The 19575-nt window shown below is 45.3% G+C and overlaps 1 protein-coding gene across 4 annotated transcripts in view; it reads right to left on the bottom strand.

Moving 5' to 3' along the window:
- USP32 (ubiquitin specific peptidase 32) overlaps positions 1-19575 on the bottom strand; it is an 85000-nt gene that overhangs the window by 28895 nt on the left and 36530 nt on the right. For 3 of the 4 annotated variants that reach the window (XM_068154856.1, XM_068154857.1, XM_068154859.1), the window contains exons 6-12: positions 9199-9330; positions 7060-7167; positions 6107-6222; positions 5412-5474; positions 4161-4244; positions 1212-1273; positions 985-1087 (exon numbers count right to left, since the gene is read on the bottom strand). In XM_068154856.1, coding sequence (XP_068010957.1) covers positions 985-1087; positions 1212-1273; positions 4161-4244; positions 5412-5474; positions 6107-6222; positions 7060-7167; positions 9199-9330 — 668 coding nt within the window. Of the gene's footprint in view, positions 1-984; positions 1088-1211; positions 1274-4160; positions 4245-5411; positions 5475-6106; positions 6223-7059; positions 7168-9198; positions 9331-14169; positions 14514-19575 lie in introns of those variants that run through there. The other variant, XM_068154860.1, reaches the window with a different exon arrangement.

Here is a 19575-nt window from a genome sequence, read left to right as displayed (position 1 = left end):
TTGCTCCAGAGGTAGACAGAGGACTAATGGCATTGTGCTTTTATGCAGGGGATTAGGTTTGAACTCAGGTGCACATCTGAGCACTTAAGACTATGACAAGGATCATATTACCTAATACTGAGGCATTTAGCCAGCATTTGTCCAAATCACTGTGCACAAAGAAGAGCTGCAATTACACGGGCAGTTAATGCACACATTGCAGCTTTCCAAAGAGTTTTAGTTCCTTGTGTTTATGAAACAACTCAAATATTTATTTGCTTACTTAGCACTACATAAAACTCTTCTGAGAAATAGTCTATTTCACTTCTGGAACCTGCAAAGGACTAGCAACATCCCACAGAATGGGCTGGGTTGGAAGGGACCCTACAGATCAGCTAGTTCCAGTCCTCTGCCATGGGCAGGGACAAATCCCACCAGACCAGGTTGCTCAGTTACATTTTATTACATGGAATTTCATTAACAGTGCTTCCACAGCAATGCTTTGGCTTCACTGTTCTAGCTGGAGGGGGTTAGACAGCACCTTGTAACTGTAAGGTTTTAGTAGGACTCCTTGGATCACCATCAGCTACTGGACTAGTCTTCATCATGGCCTATAAACCAAATTCAACCAACTCCCTCCTGTATTTGTCCAAAAGAAAAAGAAAATGGCCCTAGTAAAGTCAACCCCCCATCAGGTAGCTTTATCCTATCACCAAATGAATCAAAAGACTTCAGGGGAGTACTATTGTGAGAGGATGCTTTTATTCCACAACTATTTTGACAAGCAGGAGTGATGAAACAAAGCAAGAGAGGGATGACAGTTTAATGAAATTACAGTGAAAAGCTCACCATGTGACAGTGATTCAGCAAAACAATTATTTTCCTCACAGAGACAGGAGATGCTTAATTTCAAGCATTATTGGTTAAGCAGTCATTTGCTCCACACTCCTTTTTTTCAGCAGACAAAGAAATCACTTACTCAGGAAGCATTATTATTGTACTTACATATTTGACATACTCTTTCCACTGGTGCCACCATGGCATTGCAATCAGGAACCAGTTGTGCCCTGGCTGAAGGCCATACCTGCTTTCTCTTTCTAGCCAGCCTCTGCACAGAAAGCAAGCACAGCAGGAAGCATTAGCTGGAACAGGGGGAAAAGACAGCCCTCCTTTGGGAAAATATCAAAAGGTTGATTCTGAAACCTGGTTTAGATTCTGAGCAAAACACACACCTAATAATCTGGCCTTCCTCTTCTGGAGTGGCAGGTCGTAGCCCCAAAACTATATGACACACCTGGGAAAAGAAAGCAATTCTTATTAAGAATGCCACCACTATGAAAGAAGTGAAAGAAAAGAGCAACTCTAATGGGACTCCCCAGAAAATTCTTTTTAATCATGTAGGAAAATTACCTAAAAATGAAGAAATAAGTGGGGAAAAAAAAAAAGAGAGAAGTACTTTGAGGTAGGAGATTCACAACCTGCTAAGACAGAGAACCAAGAATGTCAAAGGCCCCAAGTCACATTAAGGTGAACAGGAAATAAATTGTCATTATTTTCAGGCCTGAAGCAAAGGCCACAAATGATCACAGTGACTGACACGGATCAGATATACCAAAGGTTAAGGTGCCTCGTGGTGAGGGAGAGAGGGAATGAGGAACTGGGAGAATGCAAGCCGTCGGAAGAGGAGAAGCTAAAGGTTAAACAATAAAGAGAATGGAAAAGGGCAGAACTGGGGAGATGTGGCTGTCTAACAAACCAAGGGGAAACATGCACATGAAGAGACCAAGAGAGAAGTTTAAAGCAGTCCAGCCAGGCAGTCACCACCCAAAATGCTCTTGAAATTGTCCAGCTTTCCCTGAGTATCTGATGCTTTATTCTTCTTTATGAAACAAGCACAGAGGAAAAAGGCACCACTCCCAGGCGGCTGCTCCGGGGGGGGAGGTTTGATTCCAAGGATAAGACAGCAGTGCCCCATGGCTAATATTTTCCTCCTTTCTTCCTAGCCAAAGCAGCCCGGGCTTGGCTGAGAGAGGACTGTGGCTGGTTTCTGCCGGCAGCTGCCAGGCAGAGGGCGTGTGGCAGGGAGCGACGCGGAGGGGAGCAGCCTCTGCCCCAGCCTTTGTCTCCCGGCGCAGGGAGGAGGCTCAGCTGTCTCCTCTCCCAGACGGTTTTCAAATTGGTGGTTACTCATAACATGATTTATAGTCTTTTCCTTATGTCTCTTTTGAGGCCATCAATTTGCATCTCAGCTGGAGATTTCTAATGACTGGTGAGATATCTTATTTAGATTTATATTACAGCGTGAGAGACTAGTCCACATTCTGAATAAAACAAAGGCCATTAGCTGCTGGGAAGCAACAGCTTTTCCAGCACACACAACACAGCTGGCTCTGATATTCCTTTTTAACCTCATGTAGCACTGTGCCAGCATCAGATTCTTCATAGAAACTATCCCTGCTGCAAACAAACCCAGTTGTTGACAAGCTTTCCGTGGCGCTCCGCTCAGACTACTTAAGATTCTCTGCCTGCAGATGAGCCACACAAGCTCATGACAGTTCAAATAAATGCCCAGACAAATCAATGGCAGACTCTGTCCTCTCGAGCCTGCAGCATGAGATGAGGGTGCCTCAGATGATAAAAGTATCAAAGGAAATAAGAATAAGAATCTGAAATGAAAATGTAGTGATTCTGTCAGGAGAAAAAATACAGCAGACCTCCAGCAGCAATGTGGAACAAGGGTGGTGAGTAATCATCAGTAGGGAAAGTTCATTAAGGGTTCTGAATCTTACCTCAGTGTTGCATAGAAGGGGTTGGGTTGGAAAGCACCTTAAAGATCATCCAGTTCCAACTTCCCTGCCATGGGCAGGGACACCTCCCACTAGCCCAGGTTGCTCAAGGCCTCATCCAGCCTTGGCCTGCAACACCTCCAAGGAAGGGACATCCACAACCTCCCTGGGCAACCTATTCCAGTGTCTCCACCCTCACTGTAAAGAGTCTCCCCAGAGCCTTCTCTTCTTCATCAGTATTGAGTAGTGATAGGAACTTGATGCTAGGCAGTCCAAAAATAAAGGCAGCCTCTCTTGAGAGGGCTGCAATGGGAGCACAACTTGATGCCATTAGAGATGCAGAGAACTTGAAGAACTTTCTCATTTTACTCTCTCCAGCTGCGATGAAGCTGATGGTCTCAGACCCCTCTCACTCACTCACCCTGAAGTTGTTGGAAAAGCAGTCCAGGGTCATAAACAGGAGAGTCAGGAGCCTGCTATTGAGGCAGCCTCTCACAACAGTTTTTGTGTTTGAAAAATCCCCACAGAGCTGCTCTCTGATGAAACAGTTTTCTGCTACAATCTGACCCTGTAACTGATTAAGCTTCACTTGTAAGATGAGAGCAGAGCCCACTGGCTCTCCCCAGCCCTCTCAGGAAGACCTGAGACTGTCATACAGGGGTGGAGGTGAATGCTAAATCAGGGCAAACCTCCAAGGCTCCATTAGGATTATTACTTTTTAAACTCTTAAGTATCAACCTCTACAGGAAATGGATAAGGAACAAACTGCAGTGAATGAAAATACTCTTAGGGGGTGATTTCCTGCACCAAGTGAGCCTGAGCTAAAACATGACTGCTTCAAGGATTTACAAAAATCCAGTTCCACCTCAATTAAGAATAAAATTCAGCAGACCCTTAATCCTCAGCTTCTGCATCACAATAGTGATATGATACCACAGCTTTCAAGGACTGCTTCATTAAGACAGCCATGAGAGCTCCCTTCGATGGCCTTCACAGAAAACACAAAGGGCAAGTGATTGCATAAAGTTTAGCAACACCTTTGCTCCTTTGCTGGGTCACCTTCTTGGCAAAGACTTGCAAGAACTACTGGTTAAGAGCACAGCCTTTTCCTAGTGGAGAATATAACTGCTGATGCACTTGAAATTGCATTTTATATGCAGCACATGATGCTCTCTTCAACAAATTCTGCTTTAGCCATCCCCAAATGCTGAAAAGAACAAGAATCCAGGAGAGAATCAGCCCACCGAGGTAAGGCACAACTGCAAACACACCTCAGTTACTGCAGCAAAGCTGTAAAGGGTGTTGGCCAGATGCTGATGCTGCATTGGGTGGCCATGCCAAAAGCTCAGGAGTTAATGATCCTAATTTGCAAGTTTCAATTTCCTCTAAACATACCTGAAACAGTAGGTTTAAAAATTCATTGGCAAGCGCACTCTTCACACTCCATATCTGGTAGTCCTCCAGAGTGAGGTGTCCAAGCTTAGTTGAAGGGAGAAGGAAAGAGGAAGGAAAAGCCATCAAACCATTAACCATGGCTACTTTAGCTCTGAAACAATATACAGTCATAGAGTGGTTTGGGTTGGGAGGGACATCCAGAGGACATCTAGTCCAACCCCCCTGCAGTCAGCAGGGACATCCTCCATTAGATCAGGTTGCTCAGAGCCCTTGAACATCTCCAGGGATGGGGCCTCAACTACCTCTCTGGGCAACCTGTTGCAGTGTTCCAGCCCTTTGTTCCTAACATCCAATCTAAATCTGCTCTGCTCTCATTTCAAACCATTGCCCCTTGTCCTACCACTGCAGGCCTTTACAAACAGTCCCTCTGCAGCCTTCTTGTAGCCCCCTTCAGGCACTGGAAGGCTGCTATTAGGTCTCCCTGGAGCCTCCTCTTCTCACCCCCAGCTCCCTCAGCCTGTCCTCATAGAAGAGGTGCTCCAGTTCCCTGATCATTTTCATGCCCTCTTCTGGACCAGCTCCATCAGGTCCATATCCTTCCTCTGTTGAGGGCTCCAGAGCTGGACACAGCACTCCAGGTGAGGTCTCACCAGAGCAGAGTCAAGTGGCAGAATCACCTCTCACCATGCTGCTTTTGATGCAGCCCAGGATGTGATTTGCCTTCTGGGCTGAACCATATCACTGTGCATAGTTCACTAGTTGTAGATAATATTATTGCCTAGTAGCTTGATAATGTGTAAGTTCCTATTGGATTACTAGAGCTCCTGAGGAGAAAGTCTCTTTAAATAGCACAAACCAGAAGCTCCAGGCTCTCTTTTTCAGATCATTTTTAACATGAAACAAAAGAACAGTTTCTCCAGAACAAAAGTCAAGCATCAGATTTAAAACTGGTATTGATTATGCACAGCCAAGCCTTGCAAAGAGCAAATGCTTCAAAGTCAGTTCATCTGCTTATGTATGACTTGCAAAATTCACTGCTCTTTCTCTCACAAGCAGTGTGTGGAAAATTTTAATGGAAAGCTGACATTGCTTTAAAGGGATTCCTCTATTGACACATTTCAGAAAGCACAAGGGTCTTCTTTCTCACAAATCACAGAATTGTTTAGGTTGGAAAAGGCCTTTAAGGTTGAGTCCAACTGCTAAACAAACTGAGGGCAGAAAAATGACAAGGAAAGAACAGCAAATGCCTACCTTTGTGGTATCATGCATGTTCAAAATGTCTTCTACAATGTCAGACAAATCCATGTCCAATTCCTTACACAAAAGGAAGAGAAAACAGAGTGAAATCCTCACAGCATTCTCCGGGGCTGCACATGTTCAACAGAATGATCTATGGGGAAGAAACACTGAAGATCCCTTCTGTGTAATTCACAGCTGACTGCTTCCAGACAGCTGTACCTTCGGAGCTAAGGTTTTCAAAATGAAGCAGCACACACAGCAGGCAAATCATTCTGCTTTGGTAATGGCAGCTCAGAGTTATGCAAGGGAAGTTACATCCAGTTATCAATACTCAGCTAAGGTAGAATTCACAGAATGGTTTGGGTTGGAAGGGACCTTAAAGATCCTCCAGTTCCAACCCCCCTGCCATGGGCAGGGACACCTCCCACCAGCACAGGTTGCTCAAAGCCTCATCCAGCCTGGCCTTGAACACCTTCAGGGAGGAGGCATCCACAGCCTCCCTGGGCAACCTGTCCCAGTGTCTCCTCACCCTCGCTGTAAAGATTTTCCTCCTAATCTCCGGTCTAAATCTCCCCTCTTCCATTCTAGCTCAGGGAAGCCAGCATTTCACCAAAACCATGCTCAGACAACATTCCCATTCCTGCCGTTGAAGGATGAAGGACTTTAAGAAGCAGAAGGAAATGAGTGAAAGCCCAGGTGGGACTTACAGGTATTTTATCAGTACGATTATCTTTCCAGACCTCCAGGAGTGCCACCACCATGTCCTTCAGCTCGGTGCGAGACAAGACTCCATCCCGGTCGATGTCAAAAACCTTGAAGCAAACTGAGACCCAAAGAGAAAAAGGAAATTACTTTTCTCTGCTAGAACTACTCAACAATTATTCTCTCTTTTCCTTGCAGAATGTAAAAGTCTGCAGAGTCACAAGAACATGATTTAGTGCTGACAGTTTTGATGAGGCAGGATGCATGTGTGGTGGTGAGGAAATGGAGCAGCTGTGTTTAATAAACTGAAATGGAGATCCCTGCAATTCTGTGCTGTGTTTTCTGATGTGCCATAGCAGGGAACATATGTGCATCCAGAAATTTCCACTCAATGAGAGCTTTTCAGTTGCAGCAATATGGCTTTTGGGAAAGTAGGGAACAAAGGTATTTCAAAGCCACAAGAACCTCGCAGGGAGACAGCTGAGAAGTGGAGACGAAACAAGCCAGACCATGCTGTTTACCACAAGACAATCAAATAGGGCATTCAGTTTGGATTAGAGCTAATAAATAGGTAAGTGTTTGCAGTTTTGGTATGGAGATATACACTTCTGTGTCATAATCATGGAATGGTTTGGGTTGGAAGGGACTGTCAAAAGCCATCTAGCCCAAGCTCCCTGCTGCAAGCAGGGACACCCTCCACTACAGCAGGTTTCTGTTAAGCATGTTCAGAATTTTTATGAAGCTCTAAGTGATAGCATCTAGAGAATTAAGTTTAATCATCCTTCATAAGAGGAAGCCTTGATAGTTAGCATTTCTGTAACGTCTGAACTTCTTAAGCCTGTGACTTCTCACAGACACTTGCTTAGAGACGTTCTGAAAGGGTGGAAAGAACTAAAACTTCCCTGCTCCAACCTGAAGAACCTCTTGAAGATGAAGAGTTACCATTCTGCATACTTACACTTCTGTCTTTCTGCCAAGGGTCCCCTGCAACATGCTGAGAGCCCACAGGAAATTTCTTTAAAATCTATGTGATTGTCTCGGTTTTCATCAAAAGCATTAAACAAACCTGCAAACCACAAAAGCATCTCCTGTTACAGCAGCTGGCTGAAGCAGCTGACAGTTGTACTGAGCAGTCACAGCAAGGGTTAATGGTTAACATTTGCAAGTACCAACGCTTGGGACTGGAACTAATTCTTAAGAAGTGGAATAAAGGTAATTAAGTACTTCCAAGATCATTTGGAAAGGTGAATTCGATTCCTCCTGGCTGGCCAGAAAACCACCCCCGGGGCAGGGTGGGGAAGGAATCATGAATCCTGGAGAGAAACCTTCTTTTCAAGGCTTCCTGGTAATGACTGAGTTATAGAGAGCACATCCAAACCAGGATGGCCAGCACCAGCATTATCACAACAGCTAAAGGATCAAAACAGTAAAAGCCCTCAGATACCCAGCTGCTTTGGGCTTTTCTGAAGTGCCTGCTAGAAACTCCCGTGAGAACCCCTGAATACCACGGCAAGTTTAGCCCTAAGAGAGTCAGGAGATTTAGTCAAGGATTAAAGAATCCTACTCTTTCAGAACATATCACTTCTTCTCTCTGAGGACAGGGTTTGGTGTGGGGTTTTTTGGTTGGTTGGTTTTGGGGGTTTTGTTGACATGACTAAGTGGCACTATCCACTGCAGACATACAGAACAACCAGAAACTTGCCCCCTTCAACCATTCAGCTTGCCCCCTTCCACCACCCAACCTGCCCCCTTCCACCACTCAGCCTGCCCCCTTCCACCACTCAGCCTGCCCCCTTCCACCACCCAACCTGCCCCCTTCCACCACTCAGCCTGCCCCCTTACACCACTCAACCTGCCCCCTTCCACCACCCAACCTGCCCCCTTCCACCACCCAACCTGCCCCATAGCAGCTGTGGAAATTTTTGATCACTAATTGGCTAAAACATACTAACAAGCACATGGGTGGGGGGAATATATCCCTGCTGATGTGAACATCAGGCCTGGTGTTTTAACAGCTTGCATCTGCTGAAGATGAATTTCCTATCTGCTACTTACTGCTGCCACCTGTCAGTATAACTGACCATTTGGTGACAAAAAATTGTCACTCCAGGAGTGCAGACAAAAACTAGCACGGAAGTTGAATGTTACTTCATGTCCTTATGTTGTGTAGTAAATGGCAATTAGACAGTTGCAACCTCCAGTTATTACCAGAGTGGCTTCAACTTGAAAGACCAGCTTGGCTATTAATGGCTGCATTGCATCACACAAATCTCCTGACTGAGCCTTCTGAACAAAACCTTCCTTGACTCACACTGTTAGGGGAGGCTCTTTCATTGACTGCATGATACAGCTCCTGGCTCGCATGCTGAATTGTCATTTAATGGATGAAACTCACATCTGTCAGTTTAAAATCAGTCTTCTGCCTTCCCTCCCTCAGGGACAGCAGAGTATTTTGTCATTACAGCATATTAAGGGACCCAACAAAAATAATTTAAGCACTAGAGGGGAAATTCTGCATGAGGTTTGACACAGTTCCTGACAACTAATAAGAATGTAACAGACAGAAGCATCACTTCATAGATTCACAGAACGGTTTGGGTTGGAAGGGACCTTAAAGATCCTCCAGTTCCAACCCCCCTGCCATGGGCAGGGACACCTTCCACTACCCCAGGTCGCTCAAGGACTCATCCATCCTGACCTTGAACACCTCCAGGGAGGAGGCATCCACAGCCTCCCTGGGCAACCTGTTCCAGTGTCTCCCCACCCTCACTGTAAAGAATTTCTTCCTAATCCCCACTCTAAATCTCCCCTCTTCCACCTTAAATCCATTCCCTCTCATTCTATCACTACAAGCCCTTGTAAAAATTCCTTCAGCACCTCTTCTGCCATTCCAGACTCCCCAACAGAGATCTTCCCAGGCATCTTTTCTCATTTTCAAGCACTCAGAACTCAGTGGAATGAATCTCTGCAATTTAAGCTTACAATCTATTTCAAGAGGCCCACTGTGGAGCCACACCATTTGTGTGTCAGCAGACCATCAGGTACCCCACACCACAACAACATCACTTCCCTGCACATTCAACCCAGGGGTCCATACCTTCACTCAGAGATGGGTGAATGGGAGGGGAAACCAAGGGGGCAAATGTTTCTAAGTCAAACCGTCCAGTTCTTGACTGAGCTTTCAGCAGCCAGTAGCGTTTCTCCAGATCAATGATGTCAGATTCCTCCACTGTACAATCAACAAAAGAAGAAGAAAATGTTGTGCATTGTTTAGACCATGGTAGAATTCAGCACCAAGTAAAAATGCAGCATGATTTTGTCACAAAGAGCAGTTGTATTCATTTTCTTATGCCTGACTCTTGCACACAACAACTGAAAATCCAAGCAGCAGAGAAATGAAGGTTTGATTTCATCTTCTTTATTTACAGAATCATCTTACCTGGTCACCACCTAGGGATTCAACATCTTTGTTCTTCCTAACATCCAGTTTAACCCTGCTCTCCCTCAGCTTCAAACCATTCCCTCTTGTCCTGTCTCTAGACACCCTTAGGGAAAGTCCCTCTGCAGCCTTCCTGTAGGATCCCCACAGGTTTGGAAAGCAAACAAAGTGCTATAGAATAGAATAGAATAGAACAGAACATAGAACAGAACAGGTTGGAAGAGACCTTCAAAATGATCGTGTCCAACCTACCCTCCAACACCACCTAATCAACTAAACCATGCAGCCAAGTAAAAATAGCCAGAGGCAGAAGTTGTGTCTCCTTTCAAAGCCTCCAAAGCCTCAGAGGCCTTTCTCTTTACATTTTATCCTTGAACTTAAATGTAGAGGTAGATACAAAAGTTTCTACTCAACACCACTTTTCACCTTTCTCCATATGCAAGTGTGTCACAACCCTGCTTTAGGTCAGTGTGATCTAATTGGTTCTCAAATAGATCTGCAATGACAAAGCTGGCTATATTAAGACCCACTACGTGTGATCCCATCCCCAGATGGTTCTGAGGCTTTAAATCCATGCCAGCTTTCTAATAGGTTTAACTGGAGCTATTTGGCCTGGTTTAGCCTAGAGAAACAATAATAATCCTGTAAGGCTTAACAACAGAAGAGAGCTCTCCCTCCAAAATAGTTGTATGTCAAATTGAAATAGTTTGCTCCTCCCAATGACAGAGATAGGAAAAGAAATTCAATGAGAATTGTAGGTTAATTAGAGTAGTGACTGAGGGAACCCACAGTAAGGGTCAACTACTTGTAACAGGCACAGCAGCACATCAAAACCTACACAGCACCTCACCCTCAGCAGCAGCAGGTGTAGGAAAAGTGTAACAAAAGATCAATAGCTGAAGTTGAGTTGGAGGAGTGGAAGGGGTCTGTGTCTTCCTCTAAAATGTATTTAGAGAGGCCAGCTAGGAAGTAACATCAGTGCAAAGAGATTGTGTGTGTGTCCCCCACTTGGTACACTCTGGACAATCACCAGGCAGGCCAAGTGCACAACACCCACACCACAGAATGCCAGCTTGGGAGAGACCCCAAGGATCATCTGGTCCAGCCTTTCCAGGTGATAGTGGAGTTGAAATGAGCTGGCCCAGCACCCTGGCAAGCTGAGTCTTAAAAGTGACCAGTGTGGGAGCTCCACTGCTTCCCTTAGGAGATGATTCCCATGTCTAACTGTGCTCATGGGGAAGCATCTTCTTTCTCTTCACACCAAAGCTGCAGCTCTAGGGTCACATTAAGCTAAACTAATCCAGGCTGAACAGAGAAAGTTTACCTTCCCCCTTAACCCCAGGCACATGCTGCAGCATCCCCACTTGCATCAGCATCAGCTATTGTGTATTTAAGTGGTAAGTGAGATAAGAGAACTGATCCAGGAGAAAAAGAAACCCAACTGATTTCCTTTCTCTTCTTACCCTCCTTCCCAGCTGGATTAATTCCCTTATCTGGCTTACCTACTCCTGGCTCTTGAGACCTTTAGAGGTCATCTAGTCCAAACCCCCTGCAGTGAGCAGGGACACCAGGACACCTTCAACCAGGTTATCAGATAGGTCAGAGCCCCAAACAACCTGACATGGAACAGTTCCAGGGATGAGTCATCCACAACCTCCCTGGTCAACCTGTTCCAGAGTCTCACCACCCTCTTCCTGAAGAGCTTCTTCCTAAGATCCAGTCTAACCCTACTCTCCCTCTGCTTCAAACCATTCCCCCTTGTCCTGTTTCTAGACATTCTCATGAAAAGTCCTTCTAGTGTTCATGGAGGTGTTAGGTAGAAGGTTGGAACTGATGATCTGAAGTCTTTTCCAACCTTAAGAAATGATCCTATGAGTGAAGTCCCAGTGTTCTGCACACCACTGCACAGTGAGGTGTGTCCATGGAGCTTCAAGAGCAGAAATAAACTAAAGCTCAAACAACAGCTGAAAGGTAAAAGTCACTTTATGAGCCAGAACCTTAAGTACCTGGAGAGAATCACAGTGTTGTTATCCTGCCTACCCAACTCCACACAGAGGGCAAGTCTGTAGTGTCATTTAGTTCTGCACAGACACATCCCTGCTCTCCTTAGCAAACACAAAAGCATTATGCTAATTCTCTGGAGCATGGGCATGTAAATCACTTTGTTTCCTTGCAATCTACCTTTGTGACTAGGCAGAATAACAAATGTGCTAGGTGCACTGCACTCTTTAAATGATGCCACACTAACAGCACTCAAAAAGCAGAAGGAAGCTCATGCTGTCTTAGCTGAAGAGCAGGTCTGCAGAGCTGCTCTGAAAGGTGCATTCTTTATCTTAAGTACTTAAGAACTGAAAGATTTACTGAACCACTTACAGATTGCATCAGGTTAAAAGGGACCCTCAAAGGTGTTCTTGCCCAACCGCCCCTGCAGTCAGCAGGGACACCTCCAACAAGGCTGCCCAGGACCACATTGAGTCTGATCTTGAATGTCTCTAGGGAAGGGATCTAGACCACATCCTGGGTAACCTGTTCTGGTAATTCACCACCCTCAATGTGCAGAACTTCCTCCTGATGTCCAGCCTAAATTTCCCCTGCTCCAGTTTCAAACCATAGCCCCTCATCCTATCTCTAGAAGCCCTTCTAAACAGTCCCTCCCCAACTCTCCTGTAGGTCCCCTTCAGATATTAAAACGTAGTTTCCTAATGTTTCCCTGGAGCCTTCTCTTCTGCAGGCTGAACAGCTCCAATTCTTTCAGCCTGTCTCCATAGGAGCGATCATCTTTGTGATCCTCCTCTGGACCAATTCCAGCAGGTCCGTGTCCTTCCTGGGCTGGGGGCCCCAGAGCTGGACACAGACCTGATCAAACAAACCAATTCTCCAATATCCCCGGCAGGAGCTTGCTGTGCTCCATCCTGCAAACCGTCCTTCACCCTTCCTACAGTGCTAACTTCAGTGCTTTGTTATTTCAATCTAAGCAAAGAAAGGTTATCAGAAAGCATCTTATCTGCATTTCTATCAGGCAGTAGTGGAAATTACAGAGTCATTCGAATGATAAAGGATTTTCAAACACCAATCTTCAGAGGAATAGCTGCTAAGTGCTAGCACAAGTGCTACACTGATAACACAACCGAGGCAGGGCCAGCAGATGGTAAAAACCAAAAGGGCCAAGCAGCAGCAGCAGCCAAAAGGGCCAAACAACCTTCTTTTACTGAGTGGACTTAGGAACTTTAGGCTGAATGCAATTCAAAATGTGGCAAAAGTGCATTTTCTTTTATCCTTTTTACAGTGAACTGCAGCCTGCTGCAATAGTTTCACTTACATAAAACACAGGAAGCTTTATTGGATTACAGCACACGTGAAAGTTGAACTCTGCAGTTGCAAAGCCAGCTGTTATGTCATTTCATTGCTCCAGAGTGATTGGGTTTGGGGTTTTTTTTGGTACATAATGCTGTAAACCAGCCTCTGGATAGGTCATGCACCATCTATTCCATCAGAAATGGAAACCAAAGGAAATCCCTTGCCATTTATGCTATAGATCCATCATCATGTTTGTTAGTGAAGTTTAAATGAAGCATGATAAAAACCAGAATGCAGTTATCTAAACATATTGATGTGGATAGAGAAGGTGTCCCTGTCCACCATGGCAGGGTGGTTGGAACTAGATGATCTTCAAAGGTCCCTTCCAATCTAAACCATTCTGTCGATCTAGGAATGAAAAGAAAGCCACATTCCCAAGAGACTTTACACAGCTAAAGGATTTCAACTTTTCAAAGTGTACTTTTTTGCCCCCCTCCTAAAGTCTGTTCAAACTGCTGAGCAATTCAAAGTTTAAATACATTAAGCCTCCTTAAATATATCTCCTAGATATAGTCCAAAACACCAGGCAGGCTTCCTAGGCAAAAAAAAAGGATTCTTTTTTGACAACTAATTCTTTGTGGGAGAAAATCCTACTAGTGGTAGTTGGTTGGTGCTCAGGTGTAGGAAGAACTGGTTCTAGGAACTAAGGTCCAATAAAAAGCTAAAGTTGCTCTGCTAGCTTTTAAATCAAATGATTGTTTGTGGTCACATGGCGCTATTATGCACCTGTGGAATTAAAGCCTACACTACCAATTTACCACCATATGCCACTTGATGTGTCCCTCATCACTTGCCCATCAAATACTGACAAGCTTCCAGATCTGGGAAGTTACAGATAATGTTTCTTAGCCCAATTCTCTAAGAATTAGACAAATCTAGTCAGAAGAGTGATAATGTCAAGTACAGCTCTAGCTACAATCTTCATGTTGTAAAGGAAAGGCAGGTAAATCTCCAGCAAAAATAACCCTCTGAGAAACTAAATCTCCTGCACGTGAGCTCATTTCAAACCTGCCACTCCGTGGTGCACACTCAGGTTGCATGACAGCAATAAAGACTTCCAAAAACCCCAAGCATCCTTAATTGTGACACCATTTCTTTGTGAAATGTTATATGGGTACCAAGCCATGAACAACCTCCTGTCTTCAGACAAGAAAAGCAAACCCATGCTCCCACTCCAGGCACCCACTCCAGGCACCATTCATTACAACTCCTTTATACCGCCCGCATTAACCAAGCACTGCAACACGGCTGAAAAGGTTAAGCTTTACCCACCTATTGGCACAATCCTGTCTGGTTCACAGCAGTAGAAGCATACCATATTCCCAACATTTTAACTGCAGCTTGCTTTCTTTTACTGTTTACCATCGTCTCCGGCAGGCAAAACCCAGTCCCCAGGCGCAGAGAGAGCTCTCCATCGTGCGGCGGCTGAGTCAGAACCAGAGGCTGACTGAACACCGCCCTGCTCCTGACTAAACACACTTGTTTGTCACCTTTAAATTAAGACACTGAAGGCTCTGGGACCTGGGCAGAGAGAGCTGCTTTGCAAGACACAAAATAGCCCAGGAGCTAAGAGGATAACAGTGTGGCAAGATGCAGATTAAGTGACACTGAGGCTTCTTCTTACTGGCCTGGGCTGCTGTAAATCTCTCATTGCCTTTGTTTTTCCCTGACTGGAAAATGGACACAGAGAAGGGAATATTAGAACTGGAACCAAGACCCTTGTGTGTGTCAGACACAACTATCCAAGCACTTACCTAGCAGAATATTGTGTGTCTGCCTTAGAATGATGACAAGCCATGCAAGAAGAGGTAGTAAACATCCCAGTTCCTCTCAAAGCACAAGTGTTCACACACTTGGAAGAAAACAGCACAGAACAAAATATGCTCTTAAAAGCACCTTTAATAAACCCTAAATCTCCAGAGTAGTCTTCTAGTGGCTTTCCATACCCCATTAAGAGATGGTGTTTCAAGAGCGGGCAAGCTACAGAACAGGATTTTAACGTCCACACAGCCTTTTAATGGGAGCAAAGCTGAGTGATCACTTCACTTTTACAGGCTCACATCTTCATCTCACCATGAAGCCCTACAGGTTTCTAAACCCATCCCTGACAGAAGTAGTTACTTCCACAACATCCAGTTTCAATCTTGCACTGTTTCAAAAACTTACTCTTCCACCTCAGTCATGCTGTCTGGTTATCCAGAGCCCCTCTCATTTGTGATGTTAAATCAGTGATAACTGCATGCTCTAAAATATAATTACTGTACTGATCACACACTCTCTTGCTGCATTCCAGCATGGAAGAGCTGTCAGGAAAGGCAGGAGCATTTTGATGAGTTTTTCTGATGACAGAAGAGAGTCTCTTCAATTCAAAGGAGAATTAGGATGCCATCTAATGAGAGCTCAGTGACACAAGAAGTAGATAACAAAGAAGCAGAGATTACATGGTCTGTCAGTTTGAAAACAGTGACCCCTCTGATAAATTGAAGTATTCTCCCCATGGAAAACGACTGAAACCCTGAGTTGAAGTCCATCATGTGACACTGAGACATGCCAAAACGACTCAGTTGTGGAAAAGGAACCATGGCCTGTGTTGCAGCAGCACAAATACTTCCAGTCAAATGAAGGAAACCAGTGAGGTGCCACCTGGGGTCCATCTGACACCCATGGGCTGAGATAGAACAGAGGAGGGACCACTTGGTCTCAAACAGCCCTGAGCTGGGCTCCTTCTACTTGGACAAAAAGGTCAAGTAACAACATAAGTAACCTGCACTTCTACTGTGTGGCAAAAAGGAAGGAGAGCAGACTGTCTGAAACTAAGGACAGAAAACTAAGACACAAACTGCCCACAAATACATTTAGTAGGTGTACTGGAATAATCTTCCCCAACTGGAGAGAGTAAAAAAAAGTCTCAGTATCTCCTGAAAGGAATGATACAGGGACCCCCAGGGCCTGCACCTGGCAGAGGAGACCCTTCCATGTGTCTCATGCTCCTCTATGTCTGCCAGCCCAAGCCCCAGAAAGCTGCACTTTGCAGGCAGGGTGGAGCCAGTTCCACTCTGACACAGAAGTGCAAACCAGCCAGGGCTGACATCCACCAACAGCTAAGAAGTGGATTATTGAATTGCTTCATTTGGATTTGGAGCAGCAGGGACTGGGTATTTAATTTGCAATCAGCAAGGATGAATAATGATTTGGGCCAGTATTCAACACAGAATTTTAGTCTTCCTTGTAGCCCCTGACAGGAATCTTTTCCAGCCTTAATGATTCTATGAGAAGAGAAAAAAACATTTGGGGAAAAAGGAAATAATTCAGAAGTACCTGGATCAGAGCAGGAAGCAGATAAAATCCAACCAGTGCTAGGTGGTCAGCACTCAACGTGTAGGAGAGGCTCATATCCCTGAAATGAACAAAGGTCCAAGAGACCTTTGTTTGGGGAACAAAGGTCCAAGAGAAACTGAAGCTGTTTTGGTAGCTTCTAAATAAAATGCTCTATTTAAGCTTTGAGTGAAGTGGGACACTGTTTGATTAAAAGCAGCAAGTGTGTGCAACTTCCTGTGAAATTCCAGCTCTAATTATACATTGAGGAACACAACTAAAGTCATCTGCCTAGCAAAATAAATGTTATTTACCAGTGAAACACTGGAATTCCTTTGCTTCCCTGGTAGCTTGGCTCACTAAGTAAATGCAACTGGAGTCACTGATGCTCTGCAATAAAATGGTTGCTGTCTGTTTCTGAAGCAATGTTCACACTGCTCACTGTTTCTATCAGTGCCATTTCTCCTGTCTCTCACACCTTACTCAAGATGTTTAAGGGAAGAACAAGGTGAGGGCAGGGCAAGATTGGCAGGAGGGTCTGAAGCTGGAGCCAGGAGAGGGCGTGCTGGGACTCAGCTAGGTGAGAAAATGATCAGCTGCAGAGGTTTCACAAACCAGGCTGCATTTTACAGTGGAAGAAACTGTTAAACCTTTCAGTCTTTCACTGTATTCTGCTCACAGTGCTTGCCTAGGCTTACTAAGCATTATATCAGTTCTTTGTTCTCCCACAAGGCCACTATTCTCTCAGGTAAAAGAATCAAACCCAAGCCTTCCTTGAGAGGAAAGGAACTGTCACAACAGCTGGTGCTGTGTTTCACACATTCAGCTGTGCTAAGAGCATTTCTGTACTACAATTCTTATTCTTTAGATTGATCTGACTAGACTGTGATTATTAAACTTCAAAGACAAACCAGCCCCAAGGCCCCCAGAACTCATCCTTTCCTGCAATTACTTCCAAGTGCTCAAGCACTTCTATTTTCCTTACTTTTGCATCTGCAGGATGAAATTCCTACACTGCCTCAAAGTCCCAGAGGTAAGCATCAGATGCATTGCAAAGGAAGTATTTCTGCAGACCTGGGGGGCACTGGTTCATTCAGCAGTTCATCTTGGTTGTTTAGTCTGGAGAGGAGAAGGCTGAGGGGGAGACCTCACTGCACTCTACAACTCTCTGAAAGGAGGTTGGTGTGAGGTGTGGGCTGGTCTCTTCTCTCCAGGATCAGCTACATAGAACAAGAGGAAATGGCTTAAAATCGTGCCAGGGAGGGCTTAGGCTGGAGATTGGGAAATATTTCTTTGCTGCAGGAGTGGTCAGGGATTGGAACAGCCTGCCCAGGATCCCCAAGGATCAGTGCTGGGCCCTGTGCTCTTTAACATCTTTATTGATGATCTGGATGAGGGCATTGAGTCCATCATCAGTAAATTTGCTGACGACACCAAGCTGGGGGCAAGAGTTGATCTGCTGGAGGGGAGAGAGGCTCTGCAGAGGGACCTTGACAGGCTGGACAGATGGGCAGAATCCAACGGCATGAGATTTAACACATCCAAATGCCGGGTTCTGCACATTGGCCACAACAACCCCATGCAGTGCTACAGGCTGGGGTCAGAGTGGCTAGAGAGCAGCCAGGCAGAGAGGGATCTGGGGGTGCTGGTTGATGGTAGGCTTAACATGAGCCTGCAGTGTGCCCAGGCAGCCAAGAGGGCCAATGGCATCCTGGCCTGCATCAAGAACAGTGCGGCCAGCAGGAGCAGGGAGGTCATTCTGCCCCTGTACACTGCACTGGTTAGGCCACACCTCGAGTACTGTGTCCAGTTCTGGGCCCCTCAGTTTAGGAAGGATGTTGACTTGCTGGAACGAGTCCAGAGAAGAGCAACAAAGTTGGTGAGGGGTTTGGAACACAAGCCCTATGAGGAGAGGCTGAGGGAGCTGGGGCTGCTTAGCCTGGAGAAGAGGAGACTTAGGGGTGACCTTATCACTCTCTACAACTACCTGAAGGGAGGTTGTAGACAGGCTGATGATGGTCTCTTCTCCCAGGCACCCAGTACCAGAACAAGAGGACACAGTCTCAAGCTGCGCCAGGGGAGGTTCAGGTTGGATGTTAGGAAGAAGTTCTATACAGAAAGAGTGATTGCGCTATGGAATGGGCTGCCCGGGGAGGTGGTGGAGTCGCCGTCATTGAAGGTGTTCAGAAGGAGACTTGACGGGGTGCTTGGTGCCATGGGTTAGCTGTTTGGGTGGGTTGGATTGGTTGATGGGTTGGACACGATGATCTTGAAGGTCTCTTCCAACCTGGTTTGGTTTATTCTAATAAAGGTTTATTCTAATAAAGGTGAGTCCCCATCCCTGTGTGGACATGGCACTTTGGGATGTGGTTTCCCAGGCATGGTGGTGTTAGGCTGATGCTTGGACTCAGTGACCTCAGAGGTCTTTTCCAACTGAAACAATCCTCTGATTCCTACTATCTCAAATCCCTGTCAGTTTTCCACATCTGCCACCTGAGAGACAGTGGCCTGCAGACAGTATAACACAGCACAATTAATTTAGGCTTTTCCTTGCTGCAATACTTAGATGAAAACTAACAAACCCAGAGTACAACTCGATGTTATCTGGAGGGCCAAACGCAGCTGTCAGAGGAGCTTTGCAAACGTGGTGAAGCATGCAGAGCCTGCAGACACTGTGCAGTTTGACACATTCTGCTGAGGGCCTGGCTGCTTCTGGTGACAGGGACAGGTTTAGCCAAACCAGGAGACCAACACTGAAGTATTAAATAAAAGGACAAATATGAAGAGCTACTGCATTAATAGGTTTGCATCATCAACCTCCCAGGTTCAGTGCAAATGAACTTTTCTGACAAAGCACAGGCATGGCTGGTCAGAAATGTTTCCATTTCAAAGCATGGGGGAAAAAAAAGGACCAAAAAATCAAAGCAAGCTCTGAGGTAACATCCAGAAGCCTGGGGTAAAGCTTTCTTTGAAGACCTGGGGCAAAGGAGACTTGACAAGGTTGGACCATGGCAGATCTCAATTTGACAGAGCTTGAGATTTACTTTTTCTTTTCCCAGGGCTGAGCTCTAGAAAATTCAAAGAGGTTTGTGGATGATTTTTTTTTCCTCTTTCTCTACCTTGTCCATTAGACCTCAGAGCATTCAGTGCTCTTGGGCAGCTTCTCATGCAATGCTAATAAATTACCTGCCTATAAGCTTCTAATTTCCTTCTGTATTTTAATTTCAGCTGCTCAGAGTTTTAATGCTCACATTTAAAACCAAGAGCAAACCCTGGATGTGCCTTTATTCAGGCAACTCATTAAAGAGATTAAATGCCACACTGACACCAACAAAGAAAATCCATGAGAGCCCATAAAACACC

Source organism: Melanerpes formicivorus, unplaced genomic scaffold (assembly GCF_026170545.1).
Source record: "Melanerpes formicivorus ecotype bairdi unplaced genomic scaffold, bMelFor1.0.p_v2 SCAF_29, whole genome shotgun sequence".
NCBI classification, from domain to species: domain Eukaryota; kingdom Metazoa; phylum Chordata; class Aves; order Piciformes; family Picidae; genus Melanerpes; species Melanerpes formicivorus.
Note: the sequence above shows the minus strand (reverse complement) of the source record. Positions and strands in the feature narration are given on the sequence as shown.